Source organism: Macrobrachium rosenbergii, chromosome 37, assembly GCF_040412425.1.
Source record: "Macrobrachium rosenbergii isolate ZJJX-2024 chromosome 37, ASM4041242v1, whole genome shotgun sequence".
NCBI lineage: Eukaryota > Metazoa > Arthropoda > Malacostraca > Decapoda > Palaemonidae > Macrobrachium > Macrobrachium rosenbergii.
Window position 1 is genome coordinate 34,584,037 of NC_089777.1, and position 20,749 is coordinate 34,604,785.

General features: G+C 34.5%; 1 protein-coding gene across 1 annotated transcript in view; it reads right to left on the reverse strand.

Annotated features, from left to right (window-relative positions):
- LOC136825193 (uncharacterized) overlaps nucleotides 1-18,875 on the reverse strand; it is a 53,328-nt gene extending 34,453 nt beyond the window's left edge. The window contains exons 1-14 of the mRNA XM_067081219.1: nucleotides 18,725-18,875; nucleotides 18,364-18,506; nucleotides 16,434-16,550; nucleotides 14,912-15,144; nucleotides 14,225-14,359; nucleotides 13,192-13,281; nucleotides 10,299-10,430; nucleotides 9,153-9,243; nucleotides 8,699-8,996; nucleotides 5,229-5,446; nucleotides 4,765-4,945; nucleotides 4,184-4,283; nucleotides 3,187-3,316; nucleotides 2,566-2,656 (exon numbers count right to left, since the gene is read on the reverse strand). Coding sequence (XP_066937320.1) covers nucleotides 2,566-2,656; nucleotides 3,187-3,316; nucleotides 4,184-4,283; nucleotides 4,765-4,945; nucleotides 5,229-5,446; nucleotides 8,699-8,996; nucleotides 9,153-9,243; nucleotides 10,299-10,430; nucleotides 13,192-13,281; nucleotides 14,225-14,359; nucleotides 14,912-15,144; nucleotides 16,434-16,550; nucleotides 18,364-18,506; nucleotides 18,725-18,791 — 2,026 coding nt within the window. The 5' untranslated portion in view covers nucleotides 18,792-18,875. The remainder of the gene's footprint in view (nucleotides 1-2,565; nucleotides 2,657-3,186; nucleotides 3,317-4,183; nucleotides 4,284-4,764; nucleotides 4,946-5,228; nucleotides 5,447-8,698; nucleotides 8,997-9,152; nucleotides 9,244-10,298; nucleotides 10,431-13,191; nucleotides 13,282-14,224; nucleotides 14,360-14,911; nucleotides 15,145-16,433; nucleotides 16,551-18,363; nucleotides 18,507-18,724) is intronic.
- Nucleotides 18,876-20,749: the final 1,874 nt, after the last annotated feature.

The window sequence follows — 20,749 nt, forward strand, 5'->3', positions numbered from 1 at the left end:
CACACCTGACTGTTGTCAAAGGGGGAGGGGCAACAAAACTCATTAGTGCAAGTGGTAGAAACTACAATATATACTCAAGGGACGGTACGGACAAACACACAACTGTTGGAATCTACAAATCCGCACCTGACAGGCGTCAAAGGGGGAGGGTCGGCAAAACTCGTTAGTGTTACCGCGCCTGTACTGTCTACAAGATTTTTCCATTCTTATTTGCTGCCTTCCATAAATTTTAAACATTTTACAAATTTCTTTGAAGATTATGGGATCAAGTTTATACAAGCTTTGACTCATATTCTTGTTATGGCAATAATGCTAAATTCATTGATGTTCTTTTCCAGTTAATTATTAAAAAAAGCTATTTTCTTTCCCCTTCCCAGTTGATTGTATGATTTGTTTTACTAAAATGTCCAAAAATTCCACTGTTCACTCGTGCATAGCTTACACACTTTTATTGCTGTTCTGTTCTTTTTCACAGTGTTTTACCAGTTTGACCAGTTTGATTCCTAATATTATATATCAGTCCTTCGTTAATGGCTTTGAAATAAAGTCGAAACCGGTCGGGACCTACGCCCTGCCCCTTATCTTTTCACCTGTGGTGATGTGTGATATATATATATATATATATATATATATATATATATATATATATATATATATATATATATATATATATATATATATATATATATATACTGTATATATATTTTAGAGGAATGGCTCAACAGCTGATATCCTTGCAATTTTTACCAAATCTTTTCGGATGAGGCTGCTAACCCCATACCCTTCTGATCAACCCGGCTTAGACCCATTAAATTTGGCTGACTACCTGGTACATTTTGTTACTTACCTTAACAGAGGAACAATTAATTTTTCAGGAGACTGGCATTATTCGTTTCCCACCTCTGGAATCGATCTTAGGTCTCTCCATTGTGAGCTGAGGTTGATAACTCCGAGACCCTGGAGAGATAATGACCTCCTCGAGGGGCTCCCGTTATGATGGCATAGGTTTTTAAGGACTAATGACCACTCACGTTTGAGTCTCTCTAGCTCTCTCACACTCCACACCAGGTGCAACCCACAACGGGTGAATAACAACTAGGTGCATAATTCACTTGCCAGACTGTAATTCCTTCTTCGGGTCATAAGTTATGAGCACTACTTTGCCGCGAGGCACACACATACATATAAAAGAGAGAGAGAGAGAGAGAGCATAAAACTCGTACAATATTTGTTTCACGGTAAAAAAAAAAAAAAACATTACTACTCCTAAAGCATTCCTTTTTAATGTAATGTATAACGTCACCGCTGAACGCATTACGCAGTGAAAAACAACCTGCCAAGGGAAATTACGTGATAAAGATGACTAACGACTTGATGCGTAAATCCAGCGACGTCGTTAGAGTTTCTCCCCATGTTTGCGTTTCGGTAATTTACGCTTTCATACATTTCGTGTTGCAAAGCTGCTGTACTTTACGACCTTTTTTTTTTCGGCATTAGCTGGTACAGACATATATTACTCTGTTTTATTAAGGTAAATTATGTCGGCTTTCTGTACATGTTTTCTGTTTGCTTACTTTTTTCAGTGTTTGGAAATAACTGATTCTAGAATTGATTAATAGTGCAGCTATATCACTCCATCCTTGATTGTTTTGTATACAAGGAATATTTCATCTCTATCCATTATGCTGCCTGCAACATCAACACGGCTTTTTAAAAAGATGGAAAATTGAATTAAGATGTTTTGTGAAGTTTTATGATAAAATTTTTAAGTAGAATTATGGCATTCTATTTGTATGATGTGCTTTCTCTTCAGCATAAGGTCGTAAAATGGGTACAGCACTTGACACTTATCATCAGAAATGGTTCTTGCCTTCATCTCATATCAGCAATTTCTGAAAGTGTCTTTTCATGACATTTTACACCCAAGCTTTGCATTAATCTTCAGCCATGTCTCTGATAACGTTTTCGTTTTGCATTTTGTATTCACTCACTACATCAACCTTTAGCAATGTTGCACTTCTTATGACAGTTTGTCTTAGGGTATGAGAAAAAGTTAAGTATACCTTAGTTTAACCGGACCACTAAGCTGATTAACAGCACTCCTAGGGCTGGCCCGAGGGATTAGATTTATTTTACGTGGCTAAAACCCAATTGATTGCCTAGCAACGGGACCTACAGCTCATTGTGGAATCCGAACCACATTATAGCGAGAAATGAATTTCTATCACCAGAAATAAATTTCTCTAATTCTTCGTTGGCCGGTCGGAGATTCGAACGCGGGCCCAGTAGAGTGCTCGCCGAGAACGATACCAACCCAGCCAATGAGGAACTTTAGGGTATGAGAAATTACATAATTTGCTAAATAATCATTTATTTTCTTAAAGGCACTGAAAACAACTTCAGTTGCCTCGAAAAAAAAAAAAAAACCTGGAAGCATTTCCTTTTGTTGTCATCCTGGGAAGGCCATTTGTTAAAATTTGCTCGTTTGCCTCCTCGAACCTCATTTGACAGATTGTCGGTTACATCGAACTCTCAAAGGTCAAGGTTGCTAATATTATTCCGATAAAGTTGACCTACAGCTCTTGCTGAAAAGAACTTCGACCCAAAAGATGAGGCAGGCGATCCCCAGGCCTGAAGCTAGAAGGACGAACAATCCCTGAAAGAAGAAGATAACATAATATTTCCTATTATCTTTACGTAAATGCAATCTTTCTTATACAGACGCACGCACACACATAGACACACACAAACAATATATATATATATATATATATATATATATATATATATATATATATATATATATATATATATATATATATATATATATATATATATATATATATATATATATGTGCTTAAAAATCACAGTAGATGCATGTGACTTCAGTGTATATATGAATATACAGGAAAAAGACAGGCAGAAGTTCAGTACTAATATATATATATATATATATATATATATATGCTTAAAAATATATATATATATATATATATATATATATATAGAATATATATATATATATATATATATATATATATATATATATATATATATATATATATATATATATATATATATATATATATATATATATATATATATTAACGCCTCGTAAACCTTAACAAAAGTATCGACAAATATAACAGAATAAAGCTAGCCTTCTCCTCTTACACGTTCCTTACCCAAATGTTGGTCATTGCCAAAGGCTCTTTGACAGTGAAACTAGAAGGCATATGCTTGCAAGACGTGGAATTTGGCAGATTGGAATCGAGCCAGTAGCGGTAGAGACCTCCGCCGACTATTCGTCTAATCCTGGGAATTGTTAATGGAGCGTAAATTATTAAACAATAGATAAATTGTAAATAGCCTACAAAAGATTATTTGTAGGAAGTTTAGATGTATTGTTATAAATTTTAAGTAAGTTAATCCTGTACATTAGCAACTGTAAATTTTCGGTAACCTGTAAACTGTGAATGTTAATTAATTGCTTATTTAAAATGTGAGTTGTAAATCATAGTATATACAACAACACAGTTCAGTACACCGTAGTTTATTAGGAAATGAAATTTGACTGTTATATGCCACGTAAGAGTTCAATGTACAGCAAATTCTTTGTTTATCTGAATAGCACACCCCTTCATGCACTAGTTTACTACAATACGAAGCAGGAAATGTAAAAAAAAAAAAGTTTTTAGAATATGGAATACTTTACCATAATAATGGTAGTTTAAGTTGCAAGTCAATGTTTAATTATTTTTCAGAATGACAGCAATACAGGAGTTTAAACGTTGGGCAATTAGATACATCCATGAATAACAAACAATTGTTTTTACTTTATTGTTCCTTGAAAATCAAATCCAAGTCTTAATCTTTCTCTCTTTTAGTCTCTATTTCACACATAACTATTCAAACGTCTTATTTGTTGCTTAGTTGGCTGGTTAGATTGAGCTGGCATTATACCAGCAAGCCCCTCGTCTACAGTGGGGAAGGTGTATAAAAGGTATAATTTTTACTACGTAAAATTCTCTGGTTCACATATAGGTATTCGGTGCTATGGACGTTTGATAATTAATTTATATGCCTTAAAGGCTTGATTAATAATAATAATAATAATAATAATAATAATAATAATAATAATAATAATAATAATCTATTTTTTCTGCGTATTTTTCAGCTTACCTGTCACTAAGCGCTTCGACAAGTGGACTTCCCTTCTGCACGATCATTGCTAACGTGAAGGGAACAAAGGTCTCCCTTGCTATGTAAAAGTTGCATGAACCTGAGAAAAGAGAAACAAAGAGAACGAGGATATATATATATATATATATATATATATATATATATATATATATATATATATATATATATATATATATATATATATATATATATATATAAAAGCTTCCTAAAGTATCTGTCGAGTTCGTCTTCTAAAAACTTGTTGTTCTTGAGTGGAAGAAGACAAACTAAACCCGTACTTAAGGAAGCTTGAAAATGAAAACAATACAGAGACTTCTATGCTATTGGATCAAACCCTGCCTTAATGTACGGCTTACCAAAAGTGTGTGTGTGTGTGTGTGTATATGTATATATATATATATATATATATATATATATATATATATATATATATATATATATATATATATATATATATATATATATATATATATATATATATATATATATAGGTAGGTAGATATATAGATAGACAGAAGTGTGTGTGTGTACAAGGAAAGAGATGAAAATCCTTTGCGTACCTTTTTCAGAGAAATATTTAGCGATTATGTTGACAGCATCGGTGGTGCAAGTGGCGATGGCATGGTCCCCTCGCCGGACCAGGGTCTCGAGAGCCTGGGGGAAGTCGTTGTAGTGAAGGCTCATGTACCTCCCGACGTTCCTTAGGTCAGCTACCTCCTTCAGGATGCCGCTTTCCTGGCTCTGAAGCATTGAGGTCAGTAATCAGAATGTTTGTACTTTTTATCACTCTTATCCTAACCATTAGCGAGACTATGCCTTTCAATTAGTCCACTCTCCTGGTTCTCGAGCACTCGTGGCAATGGTCAAAATATTACTGGAACTCACTAGGACGTAATCACTGAATTGTTTAGGACGATAGTCAGAATATTTGTACTTTTTATCATTCTTATCATACGCCTTTTAGTATTGCACTCTCCTGCTCTCGAGCACTCGTGGTAATCATCAAAATATCACTGGAACTCACCAGGACGTAATCACTCAGAGCTGTGCGTCTGGGGAAGATGGCAATGAGGTGGTGGTCATCAATCAGGTCTCTGATCGTTTGCACGGGTCTCGGGGCGTACCTCACAGCCAAGAGAGACATCAGGTTCGTACTGTAGCTCCAGCAGATGATCATCGCGCCCACGACCCAACTCAGGACGACGATCCTCTCGGAAACAAGCTGGAGTTTCATCGCAATACCTGGGAAAAGGTTCATGTCAAGAGTATCTAGTTAGAAGGCTGAGTATGCCAGATGATAGAAAAAATACTAATCTTATAGGTGAAATACCTGGGAGTGTTAGTCTTCTGGTTCTCATTAAGTCTTCTGGGATGAAGTTGCCAGCCTCATGACCTTTTTACACTAGTTGAGAATACCACAGTAATTTGACTGATATACACTTAATCTGATGCATAGTTCAACTGAAGCACACTGATTTTAGTGGAGTATTTTATCCGCTCGACCTCTCCCGGGATTCGAACCTGGGTTCTATCATTTTGCAGACGAGAGAGCTACCAGTCATGCCTTGAAGTCTAATATATATATATATATATATATATATATATATATATATATATATATATATATATATATATATATATATATATATATATGTGTGTGTGTGTGTGTGTGTGTGTGTGTGTGTGTGCATACACGCGTCAAAGAAATGGTTGGATAGTGTGTAATTATCAGATAACTTTTTAAGAAACGTTATTTGCAACCGTGTCATTTAATGTGATTTGCTGGTGTCGACCAGTCACCAGACAAGCTCACCTCCAGAACGAGATTAATCATCACAAAAATTGGTAGCGTAGACAGTGCAAAGTAATTGGCTATAACATTTAGTTATGATACTTTGTGTTATTGTTTATTTAGCCCTTAATTTCAGTAGCAGTCTCTTTTGGGTCTCAGATTGGTCTCTTCCAAGATGCGAGTCTGTCACTTTACTAAAGATAAACTGATGCAGGATACCGGGGTATCCAACAGCTGCGGTCATTTCGCACTAGTCTTCAGACTCTTGTTTATCTATAAATGTAGCTTTACTATTATACTTACCATCAAATCCTTTTGGATAATGCAATTATCTGAACGACCCAATATACCTTCGGAACAGCGTATTTGAAACGTTACAAAAACTAGCAGTTGAGTGACTTGAGAGCCCATTTGTTCTTGTGAGAATTCATAACTAACTTTCAATATCAGCTCGAATAGAATATTGAGAGTGGAACATGATCTATTTGTAGAGTAAGAGTTATTATTTGTGGAATGATAGTTATCATAACTATTACTCTACAAATAGAGAGTAAGAGTTATCATCATTTATGACAGAGCTTGAGCATCTGTTTTAGTAGTGCGGTCATCTTGGGGTGACATTGCGATTTTTTTATGACCATATAACCGTTTTCTCCACACCCGAACTGTGCCTTGGTCTGTGTATCAAGAGTCCAAGACCTTGTGCAGCCACTGGTGTTAGTCGTTTTGGCCAAAAATTCCACTTCTCAATTGGGCGAGGAGTGGCTGTTGAACTGATAACGTGACTCATAGCCTTAAGAAGAAGAAGAAGAAGAAGAATAAGAAGAAAAAAGCAACAAGAACACAAGAATAACATTAAACCAGACTTCTGAAAAGTTTCCTCGATCGGTCATCGAGAAGAGTTGTGCTGGAGACGTGAACGTACGAAACCACAAGATCTGACCATCGATTAAAAAAAGGAACTGAAATTGCCCAACAGTTATCAAAGTTTTCCACATCTCCGCGGAATCTTTTGAATTCTTTAGCAGAGACAGACAGACAGATAGACAGACAGACTCATAAAGTTCAGGCGAAACTTTATCAAATCGGTGATTGATGGCAACCTTAATGGTTCGAAAGAGCCTGGCGTTAATCAAAGGTAATGGATTTAAAGGTTATGCCTATAAAAAGCAAAATAATGTAAAATGGGTTTATAAATTTTAATGAAGGGTTTACAAAGATTAGAGGTTTTAGGATATTTTCTTTAATTAACGCTGGTGAGTTTAGGTGCCTTGGTCTTGCTGTTAACGGACTTGAATGAATTTGAGTGCATAAATTTAATGAGTTGAACGAAATTTTCTACCACTAAAGTTACTGGCCAAACAAATAATGTCTTTCACTGAATTTATGGGTTGAACGATGTTTTCCCCCTCTAAAATTCTTGGTAGAGCAAAATCATTTTTCCCAAGCGATGTTTTCATATAAATACAGTAATTGATTTAGTTTAGAATTCCTCTTCTAAAGATATTGGTTTAAGGATATTTTTCTCTACTGAAGTTATTGGTGTGATGATATTTTTGTCTGTTAAAGTCTTTAGTTTAATTATTTTTTTCTCTCCTGAGGCTATTGATTTAATTTTTATTCTCCTCTACAGAACTCACTGTTTTAATGATGTTCATCCCCGCCACAGATAAACGTTTTGTATACTTGAAGAAAAGGCATTTTCTCTGATACCTTTCGCAGACACAAAGTAAAGCTATTCGTCAATTACCTTTTTTCTCATAGGTAAACACGTCAACAGCTACCTTCCTTAGAGATGAAATGAATTTATTAGTTACCAAAATTCTTTTTTGGAAACAAAGTCAACTTATCGACTGTCAAAAAATTATCAGTATCTGTTGGTTGGTCAGAGTCCGGTTGTTCACTCTGGACCGCCAACTCTCTTTCACACCTCGCTACGCTTACTGGCCACGGTAGGGCATGGACTAGTGCCGGCAGTAATGTGAGCGGAAATAAAATTTTATTTCACATAGACACCAGCAATTGGCACATTTGCAACTTGGCTGAACTGAACTATTTTATATAGTTTTAGTAAGGATAAATAAAAGAGACAGTAATAAATTATAAAAGAAATAATCAATCTTTAGTTGTTGTGAGTAATAATGTGGCCAAAAATCTTTGAAATCTAGAAAAAACTACTTTAATTTTTGTAAGGATAAATAAAAAAAAAATACAACAACAACTCATAAAAGAAATTATTAATCTTTTAGTTGAAATGAGTAATATGGCCAAAAATCTTTGAAATCCAAAAAAAAAAAAAGTAAAAAATGTGCTGAAGTTTCTTCAGCGCAATCGAGTTTTCTGTCCGGTGGTGGCCGCAGCCACGGCCCGTAAAGCTCTTAGCCGTGGCCCATGAAACTCAGCCACGGTCCGGTGGTGGCCTATGTTGTTGGTACTATAGCGCTGCCAGAAGTACGATTATGGCTAACTTTAACCTTAAATAAAATAAAAACTACTAAGGCTAGAGGGCTATAATTTGGTATGGTTGATGGTTGGAGGGTGGATGATCAACATACCAATTTGCAGCCCTCTAGCCTCAATAGTTTTTAAGATTCGAGGGCGGACGGACAGACAAAGCCGGCACAATAGTTTTCTTTTACAGAAAACTAAAAGATAATTAGATATACGAAGACGCTTCATATCGCAAGCTGCTTTGGAATTACCTTGATTCAAGAAGATCCTGTAGGTGTGGAAGAAGACCGTCATAGCGAAGACGGGCGTCGTGTCTCCTCGGTAATTTCGTGCGATGGCAACCGTTGTTATGCCAATGACCAGGAAGGCTATGAGGGCTCCTATCCATACCGTGGGCGTGAGAGGGAGCATGAATCCCCAGGAGTCCACCTCGGCTCGATTCTGGGCTAAAATGAACTGCCTGGCGTCGGTGAATATCGGGGAGGTGTAGTCGATGGCCGTCGTTCTAATGAGCGTGATGTCATGCGGGCCCAGGGCCATATCCGCTTCCTGTATTGTTATTATAATAAGATAAGAACAATCATCATCAGTCATATATAACGTCTTCTATTGTTATTTACCATTATTACTATTAATAAAGAGTGTACATGCTTATTCATTTGTTCATTTCTGCATGGCGTCAACGTTTGGTAAGGAAGCACCCACATGGCGATGGACCATCCCGACCATACCCGTCCAGGACCCGTCGTCATTGATGGAACCCCAAAAGCCGTCCTCTGGTCGAACTATCTTGTACCTAGAGTACGGGAATTGTGTCTGTAAGTCTCGATTTATCGGCAATCGATGAAGAATATGGTAAAAAATGCAGATAATATAATAATGATAGAAAGAAATTTTGAAAAAAAAATCAATACGGTCCATGAAATACAGTTCAAAGTTCGTTGCTCGCCCCTGCAGTGTTAGCCTGTTAAGGAATCGAAATGTTTATATATATATATATATATATATATATATATATATATATATATATATATATATATATATATATATATATATATATATATATATATATATATATATATATATATATATATATATACCTCTAACTTCCGGAGTAGCTCGAAGAACAATATAGGTTACTGCCTTGGATTATATATATATATGTTTATATATATTTATATCATATACATATATATACTGTATATATATAGTATATATATGTTTATATGGATTCGGGTCGTTTCGGCCGTAAACACGTTTACGTGCAAAATGGACGCCGTGTTTAGTACCAGCCCCTGGGGATGTAGGTAAAACATAAAATAATAACGGTAAATACCATAAACAAACGGTAAATAATAAACATAACGTCTTACATTGTTTTGGATGTTACGGACTTGACTTACGGCCGAAACGACCAGGACCGGTTTATATGTATATGTATATATGTATATATATATATATATATATATATATATTATATATATATATATATATATATATATATATATATATATATATATATATATATATTATATATATATATATATATTCATATATAGTGTGTGTATGTATGTATGTATGTATATATATATATATATATACATATATATATATATATATATACATGTGTGTGTGTGTCACATTGTGGGTGTATACTTATCCAGGATGTGTCTGAAGAAGTTTACGATTTTATATTATAAAACAAAGCAACGTAATAAGTATGCAGATCTCTAAAAATAAAACTTAGGTCTGTTAGGTCGGCAAAGCACCATTATGAAACATAACTGTTTTCTCATATCCCTGAAAGATAAATGAAAGCAAACGGAACCAGTACAAAAGACGAAAACTCACGAGAAATTCAGACTCTGGGAAAGCGCCTTCAGTAGACTTCCCATGGAGCCGCTGACCTCGTTGCGTTCATTCAGTATGATGTGCGTCGGCCAGTGTTCCCCTGTTATGACCACTTTCACCGGTTTCTCGAACCTACGACAAACAAGTGATTACTGGATAAAGGAAAGATTATTTTTACTCTTCTCAAGTCTAATGTAATTCCCGTTGCTAGGTAACCAACTGGTTCTTTGTCACGTAAAATAAATCTAATCCTTCGGGCCAGCCCTAGGAGAGCTGTTAATCAGCTCAGTGGTCTGGCTAAACTAAGGTATACTTAACTTCATCAGAAAATGACAATTGTTACAGTTTATTTTTCGGACTTCGACTTTGTCGAATTTCTCAAACCGATTATAAAGAATAGGAAAGGGTTGTTGTTTCAGTATAATTCCCGAAAAAGGCATTATTTTACACGAGTCTCTAGAAAAAAAATCACATTAATCCTCATCGTCATTAAGATAGCAGTTATCAGTGTTGTCGATGGTGGCTGTTTATTAGTGATATTAAATTTCCACTGTTGTTTTTGCTCTTTCGTTTTTCAATTTCAATCACGAGTAACAGGATCACAAATAATTTTAATATTTGCAAAATAAACATTATGCTAGTAAAACCAAGAGAATTAAATAATGATAAAACGGTAGTTTTATCAGATTTTATCACCTGTTCTTGAAATAAAGTAAAAAATACACAGAATGTAAGATTAATAATCGCATGAATACTTTTTGTGAAACCAACAAGATTCGTAATACTGGTATCACACTACTCTCCTAACCCCTCGCGAAAGTGTTCATCACCACCGTTATTATATATTTGGGTTATATGCTATAGGAAATTGTTTAGCGGACATACAAACATTATATATATATATATATATATATATATATATATATATATATATATATATATATATATATATATATATATATATATATAAAATCATGAAGCTACAAATGTAAGCAATATCAAATTCACGCCACCTCGGGAATATCCCCAATGGGGAATTATCACCAAAGGGGAATTTTATAAGTGATAAATGGATTGGTACTGTCGGGTCTCGATCCCTCGACACAGATACTTATCCAGCAATCGAGACCCGGTAGTAGCAATCCATTTATCACTTATAAAATTTCCCCTTCAGTGAAAATTCCCCATCGGGGATATTCCCGAGGTAGCATGAATTTGATATTAAGACGACATTTGTATATAAATCATGATAAAAATTATATATAAATCACGGTGTGATAAAAATTTCATATATATATATATATATATATATATATATATATATATATATATATATGCATGTTTTCTGTTTTCTCTTAGCATTATTCTTTCATTTCGCTTGGTGAGTCTGTGTCTTGGTTCCCTTGACCTATATCATTTGTGGTCCTTTTTTCTCTCTTTTTTATGTTCATTTATATACCTATTTTTAACGCTGCATCGCCATTTTTGGTGAATTTTAAATATTTGAATTTTATTTTTATTTTTTAATACCGTGATTCTATCTTTAGTGCAAATTATTTTCTTTTTTAGCTTTGAAAATGTGACATGTGTCTTGAAACGTCGGGAATAAATTTGTAAGAAAGGAGGTCTTCGTTTCCCTTGTTCCTTGAGGATGTGTATATTTTGGCCGTGGCTTCTCCTTCTGTGTGTGTATATACTGTGTATATATATATATATATATATATATATATATGTGTGTGTGTGTATATATATATATATATATATATATATATATATATATATATATATATATATATATGTATATATATATATATATATATATATATATATACAGTATATATATTTAATATATATACACACAGTATATAATGTGTATATATACTATTTTTATAAAGTATTAATTCCATATGAGCGAATTTTCAGATAGAAGATAAAATTGTGTGGAGAAAATAACAGTAGCAACAATAAACATAGATCAACAAATAGATAACAAACATGAAACAAACAAAAAAAATTCAAAAGACATTAGAAACAATATGAAACCCACCATTTACCCGCGTTTTGTGATTAACGTCAAGTCTCGACCTCAACGCGATCAATTTATAGGATAGTAAAAGGTCATTGTGTCGGGAGACAGGTGGGAAATTAAGGGAGTATAAATACATGATCGGCGAGGGTAAGCGCTTACCTGTATCATTTTCATGCCGCCACATCCAACTGCCGTCATGAAGATCATTAGGGGTAAAATATTGACAATTATGCTCTCCCAAAATCGAACGTTAATATCAGTCGTATACACTCATTACTACTGCCGCTACTACTTATGGCTACATCGAGCCTTACTGCTCATGGTGTGTGTGGAAGCTATGCCGTTTAAAGCGCCTCTCTTCACCAACATCACGACTTCCGTAGGGGGTAAGTGCCGTCAGTGCACCTCATGCATTGCACTGTAGGCACTACCTGAGGTTCTTTGCAGCGTCCCTTCGGCCCCTAGCTACAACCCCTTTCGTTCCTTTTACTGTACCTCCGCTCATATTCTCTTTATCCCATCTCACTTTCTACCCTCTCCTAACAATTGATTCATAATGCAACTGCGAGATTTTCCTCCTGTTACACTTTTCAACCCTCTTTACTGTCAATATCCGTTCCAGGGCTAAATGACCTCATAGGTCCCTGCGCTTGGCCTTTGGCCTAAATTCTATATTCCATTCCAACATATTCCATCTCTGGCCCTCTGTCTCCAGACGCTTGCTTCCTAATTGTTTATTACCCATAAGACCACGTACGCAAATCGTTCACGCATCAGTGACACTAATTATTTAAAGAACCATTTCCAGCAGAAAAAGGCATCCTCACGGATCCTACGAATATATCAGGATAGTCTCCTACTTACTTAAAAGTCCCTGGGCTCATTAATATCCTGTTCAATGTCATGGGGTCCTTCAGGGCTTCTTTGACGGACAACGTCACCCCGCAACACACTCTAGAGAACCAAATAAATAAATAAATAGAATAAAAATTAAATCGCATACTGTATCTCATCTTTTTAGTATTGCTTGTGATTTATAAGAATGATAATGCCTTCAGTCTCGGTAAGTATGTGGATATAGGATACATGAAATTAAAAATTTGCTGCGTGTGTTTTATGAGGGAATACAGGAATACAGGGGTTTTATAAAACAGACGTGAAAGGTCAGAGCATTTTTCTTAAGCATAGAAGCAATTGTAATGAGAGTAATTGTCTTTCTTACTATATTTTGGCTCAAAACAATGATTTTATCCATATTTCGTTTTTAACAATTTTTCATTGGTAACTGATCTTTCATAAATCTGTCGTTATTACATTTCTCTCACAACATACAGCGATATCAGCTCGTGCACGTCACATGAAGGTTATGCAGATTCATGATAAAAATTTTGAAGGTTTTTCAAGGAGTCTTTATGTAATGAGTGCAAAATGCATGAAGATGATGACAGCAGCCATTCCTGGCCAAGAAAGGAACAAAGTAGATAAATGCGAAATTGATTAAGTATTCCGGAAGTGTCTGATAATTAAGAATTATATACTTGATGATTACTGGAACAAATGTCTCTAAAAAATACACTGGGGGAAAAAATTCACTGTAAGTAAAAATCTAGCTAAGAATACTAAAGCTTGTAAAATGACGCAACTACACAGCAAAATCGCACACACACAGTAGATAGCTAAGTAGCAAATGTCCTAATAACTATGAAATAAGACACGCACTAAAGAAAGGCAATATCAAAACTAACTAAAACAAAGACAAATAGAAACAGCAAACGATACAATAATAACGAAATAAAACACTTCATGCTCAAAAAGAGTAGCAAAAGTGCGCACGCTAGCAAGAACACCAACAAAAGGAAAACCAGATATAACAACATCTACAACTGTGAAAACCCACGAATCAGATTTCTCTGTCTCCGATTTATTTTTAGGCGCTGTGACTAGACCCCGCAATGTCGTCCACGAAGCAGTACGGATGACCTGGCCTCCATTTTGGGGACTGAATGGTTGGTGAGAGTAGAATCCGATCCATCTGTCGTAAGATTATTATTATTTTATTAGAATTTAGGGATGACCCCAGATCTGGGCTAGAGTATAGTATAGATAGATGAATAGGCAGCACTCTTACAGACATACAGTGTGTATATATATATGTTGTGTGTGTGTGTATGAATATATATATATATATATATATATATATATATATATATATATGTATATATATACAGGTATATATGTATATATATTTATATATTAAATCTTAAATCGTGAAAGGTCCCCATGTGTGGAAACTATATATGTATATATTGTATATGTATATATATATATATATATATATATATATATATATATATATATATATATTTATTTATATATTTATATATATTTATATATTTATATATATATGTATCTGTATATATATATATATATATATATATATATATATATATATATATATATATATATATATATATATATATATATATATATATATATATATATATATACTGTATATTGACTCAGCGGCCTGGTCAAACTTTGCTACAGTTCAAGAATTGTCCTGCGGCGTCCGAATCTCACAAACCTCTTCTCAAACCTCGCTTCCTGGACATGCACGACCATGGCGTTCGTGGCGAAGAGTTCCCAGTGGGTACTGATGAGGCCCTTCAGGATTCCCAGGGGCGCGTTAGTCACCAGGATGGGCCTCTGTTTCCAGACCAGCTGCAGGTCGTAAGCATACAGCCCCAAAAGCGTTTCCAGGAAAGCGGTGCTCGTCGCCGCCACTATCGTCATCACGCACTTGTGCGATTTCAACATCTGCCGGTGTCGGAATTACGGGGGTAGAAAAAACACGGTGAGAGAAAAATGTGAACGTAGTCATTTTCAGGTTCAGGCTGATTACACACTTTACGTCCATATTTCACGAACTCTGCGAGGTCAGGAAAGCTAATTTAGACTTGTAATGCTGAGGTAATTTAAAATGCATTTTAATTTGAATACCTTTTCTCTCGCATTTTCATTCAGCTGATAAAGGTTAAAGGTTTAAAGTTCGCCAATGTGCAGTGGAGGTAAGGGATGGGTCGGAGAGACCGAACATGTCTGTTACTGGATCCAACCCCTTTCCACCCACATAAGACCTGGGGGAATTAGTCAGTGGCTACTGATGACTCGACAGGTTGATCTATCGGCCCTACCAAACACACCATCCCTTGCTCACAGGGACAGCAAAACCGTGTGCCACTGAAAATTTATCTACTCTTGAGCGGAGATTGGAATTGGAACTAAAACTTACGTAAAAATGCCTTTATAACTTAAGTCATTTAACTGTTAGTAATTTATGCAACATTTGCAACATTTAAATATAGTATGATTTTAGTATGAACTTAGCATAATGTAGTAAAGGTGCTCACTGCACGAGAATAAAGTAATCCTAAGTACTGAAATATATGCTAAACACTTGATTTATTGGGACATAACACAATCGTATGAGTTATAAAATCAGACTTCCTCTTATTTACTTGTCATTATTCCAGAAATGGAATATCCTGTAATACAAGAAGAGACTTACATGAAAACTCTCTCTCTCTCTCTCTCTCTCTCTCTCTCTCTCTCTCTCTCTCTCTCTCTCTCTCTCTGGATTAAAGACTAAAGTTTAACTTTCAAGTTATCAATGAATATTATTCTGAAGATTGAATTGAAGGAAATTTATCATAAGAGAGAGAGAGAGAGAGAGATTCTGCTCTGTATAAACCACTAAAAACAACTCGACTAAGTTAGAATAGTCACTTGTGAATCATATTCAAAACAGTTTTAATGTAAAACGAATAGAGAGAGAGAGAGAGACTCCCCTAAAAACTCACTAAAAACTGCTTGTATAGTTTAGTCACGTTTGTGAGTCATATTCAAAACAGTTTTAATGCAATACGAATAGAGAGAGAAAGCGAGAGAAACTCCCTTAAAAACTCGATAAAAACAGCTTGAACAACTTAGTCACTTTTGTGAGTCACGTTCAAAACAATTTTAATGTAATACGAATATAGAGAGAGAGAGTTAGAAACTCCCTTTATTAAGTAAATGATTCATGCAACTGATTCATTGCCTCTCACCCTCGTAGCTTCACCGATGACTTCTGAAAGTTGGTCTTTAGTTCGGTTGTTGGGCTGCTGTTCGGACTTCATTTCGTACACCTGCGCTCCATACAGCGGTTCGATATGATCCAACACCTGTCGTAAACCAAAAAAGCAGTGCACGCCAGTTAAACTACTGACAAACGCATGTTCGTTTTGATCATCGCCGAAAGTAGCTTGCGATATGAAGCGTATTCCGTGTATCTCGCTATTTTTGTTTTTTTTAGATTTCAAAGATTTTTTGGCCAAATTATTACTCGTTACAACTAAAAGATTAATCATTTCTTTTATCGTTTATTATTGTCCTTTGTTATTTATGCTTACAAAATTAAAATAGTTTTTTTCTAGATTTCAAAGATATTTGGCCACATTACTATACACATTAGAACTAAAAGATTAAGTAATTCGTTTATAATTCATTACTGTCTTTTTTATTTATCCTTACAAAGATTAAAATTTTTTTTTCAAAGATTTTTTGGGACACATTATTGCTCATTATAACTAGAAGAGTAATTATTTCTTTAAGAATTTATAATCCTTCTTTATTTATCCTTACAAAAAGTAAGATAGTTTTTTTGAGAGTTCAAAGATTTTTTTACCACATTATTGCTCATTACAACTAAAAGATTAATTATTTTTATCTTTTACTATTGTCCTTCTTTATTTATCCTTATAAAATTTAAAAGGGATTTTTTGTTATTTTGAAAAATTTTGGCAACATTATTACTCATTACAACTAAAAGATCAGTTATTTTTTTGTAATTTTTTATTGTTCTTCTTTAATGTATCCTTACAAAAATTAAAATAGTCTCTTTTCAGATTTCAAAGATTTTATAATTTATTGTCTTTTTTATTTATCTTTATAGATATTAAAATGTTTCTGTTCAACCAAGTTGTAAATGTGCCAATTGCTGGAGTTTACTTTTTATATGGTGAAATAAAATTTCATTTATGCTTACATTAATACGTGAATCTACTCGTAGTTTCATGCGTTGGAAGAGTATATGAATATGGTAATAAGTAAGCGTACATAAATATTCATGATGTGTTTTTCGTCACATGTCTGATGAAATTGGTGACTAAGTTCCATAATGATTGCATATATCTTCGTGACGTCAGAGGAAAAATGTATCTTTAAAGCTTTATAGAAGATAAAATATGAACGACAGAAAAACGTAAAATTAAGATTGCTCGAAATCTAAAACCATTTGAAATACCTATAAAATAATTAGTAGGTCGACCCACTTCTACAAACGAGTTTGGTGCCTTTGCAGATGTTCTGTATGTCATCGTGTTTTTTTTTTCGGAGCAGCGGCTCAATGATTATTTTTGGATGCCAATAAATATACATTTTTATTTCACCCTCTTCAAAAATGCAGAACCATTTTATAGCAATAACGATACCACTTCCAAACTACGAACAGATTTTCTCGAAAATTAATCAGCAAAAATGATATCTCCAAAGAAGTTTGTGTGTGAACTAAGATGTTCATGCTTGATGTTCAGGAAGAATATTTGAGGCAGGGATTTTTACACTGCTGCTTGAATGTCTTTTTGTCGCTTTAGCTGTTCGTCAGTCTGAATATGTATACTATACATGCACACACGCATACACACGCATGCTCACTCGTACACATACACACAAACAAAAGTACATACATACATACGTACACCGTGCTCCTTATTCTCCTTTTAAAGAGAATGGACCATAAGGGTGAAGACTTACAATTTGCAATAAGTCTCTAAGGATGGAGCTGTCAGCCTCATGCCTTGTACTTGACATGGTTGCACAGTATAGGCTGTACGAAGCTAAGTATCTCACCTGACGAGCCCCATGCCCTCCTTTGTGTGTGTGTGTGTGTGTGTGTGTGTAGAGGTAACATTAAATTTATTAGACTTGAATCGTTACCTTATGTATAGCAATTGGTGATGGAGAACCGTCCGTTACAAGTATCATTGAGCACCAGGGTTGCACTGTCGTCCGCAAGATGGCGTCCAATGCTTCGCCGGCAGCGGTTAAGAATTCGTACTTTCTTTCGGATCTTATTCGTCCTGAGACAGTTTATAGATATTTATTTATATTTAATATATATATATATATATATATATATATATATATATATATATACATATATATGGAAGTTAAACGAATAAATTAGTAGGTAGATAATTATGTTAATATTCAGCTATTGAAAAATTTTTTTAGGCAAATTCCAGCTACAAAAGCGACGTAGATAGATAGATAGATAGAAAGACAGATAGATACCCACCAAAAATCACTTGTATTTTCAGCAAACAGTAAATCCAAAGAAAGATTCCCAGCATCCCTGTCCTCATCTTGCATTCACAGATCACTTCCTGCCTCTCTTTGATTTAGCAAACAAGTAAAGAAAAATCATTACTTTCATTAATCATTTTCCGCCTCCAGATGAAAGATAAAAAATCATATCTCCAAGAATTTGTGTTTTATATTCGAAGAATATTTCCTGAAGAATAACTGTATGAAAATTAGAATAATATGTCATAAAAAAATGTTCACCGTTTCCGCATAGATTCAGTTTGCCATTATTAGGGGAGAGAGAGAGAGAGAGAGAGAGAATGTGTTTTTCTCAGGCAAAGTTAAACAATATGTTTTTGTACAGAAGATAACACAGCAATAAAATAAATGCCATGGAGAGAGAGAGAGAGAGAGAGAGAAGGGGGGGGGCGCCGGGGCATAGACTGATGGACCGAAATTTCGCAGAAGATAAAATTAACATAATCTGATGCACTGAAAACAAAAGGGATTCCGGATATATAAACTAAGGATCATATAAGACTGCGTGAATGATAAATATCAGTATTAACTACAAATGATAAAACAGTTTTCGGCAAGAGATAAACAAGTATTAACTGCATAATTACAGTCTTAACCAACCGTTAAGAGAGTTTTCAATTAAACTAATGACAAGAATTGTGTTATGATTTTCCCCAAACTTTTCCAATTACTCTGAAATGGAAAAGGTCAAAATGAAGTTTTCTTTCTCTCTGGAAGTTTTAAGTTTAAAACACCAATACTTTGCTCCAATTTCGTTTAATTATCGAAGTTTCGGAGTATTTTTTCATTAGGAAACGCGTGTTTCTTGGCTGTTATTATCAAGAGTTGCTAAATGTTAATGATGAAAATACTTCCTTTGCTTCTACAATGAGGAGGAAAACGAAATCTATTATTATTATTTCTTGTTATTATTATTTCTTGTTGTGCCCATATCCACATGAAACAAGCAAATGCGATAAACATGTAGTGTTTAAAAAAAAAAAATACAATAACATCCGAAGCAGAAAAGAGGAAACATGCGAATAGAGAAGTAGACAGAGAGAGAAGAGACCATTATTAAATTGTACACACGTCCGAGAAATCATAAATCTGTACACAAACACTTTAAAAGCTAATTTAACTCACAGAACATCGACATTACACAAAAAAAAAAAAAAACTCACCAGGCATCCCCGAAAACAAACCTTACATAAGACGTAGTTACTACTTTGTCCTTGATCTCGCCTTACAATAGCAGAGAAGAAGACGAAGGGGACATCTGAAAGGTGCGGGCTGCTGCGTCTTTATTTGGCGGTGGCTTTTCGATGACGTCACGCGAGCGCAGTGATTGGCTTAGGAGTCCCGGTGCGTAGAAACACCATTTTTGGACTGAGAGTGATCATCTTTTAAATGCAAGTTGGACTGCCTAAAATTTTTGAAGAAAGGTCCATTGACTAAGTGATGTTTTTAAAATGTTAGTGATCATCTTGCCGATTTTGTGCAGTTAATGTTGCGTACACACACACACACACAAACACACACACACTCACATATATATAGATATAATTATATATACATATATATTTATATATATGGGTGGTGTATGTTATATATATATATATATATATATATATATATATATATATATATATATATATATATATATATATATATATATATATATATATATGTGTGTGTGTGTGTGTGTGTGTATATATATATATATATACACACCCATATATATATATGTATATATATATAAGCAGGGCATCCACACCACCACCCATGCTGGTCTTATGAACTTTCAAGAGAAGGACTTCAGTAACTTCTTTCGTACTTTACCGGCCTGCTGTTTACTGCCTAGGTCACATCGAAGACTGGAAGCCGATGAAATAAGTATGATTTTTTTAGCAAAAAGTAAACCTTCTTCCCAACGGAACTTCTTCGCGATTAATGTTCACGTATAAACCGCATGTCCCTATATGTGAACTGGATAGAT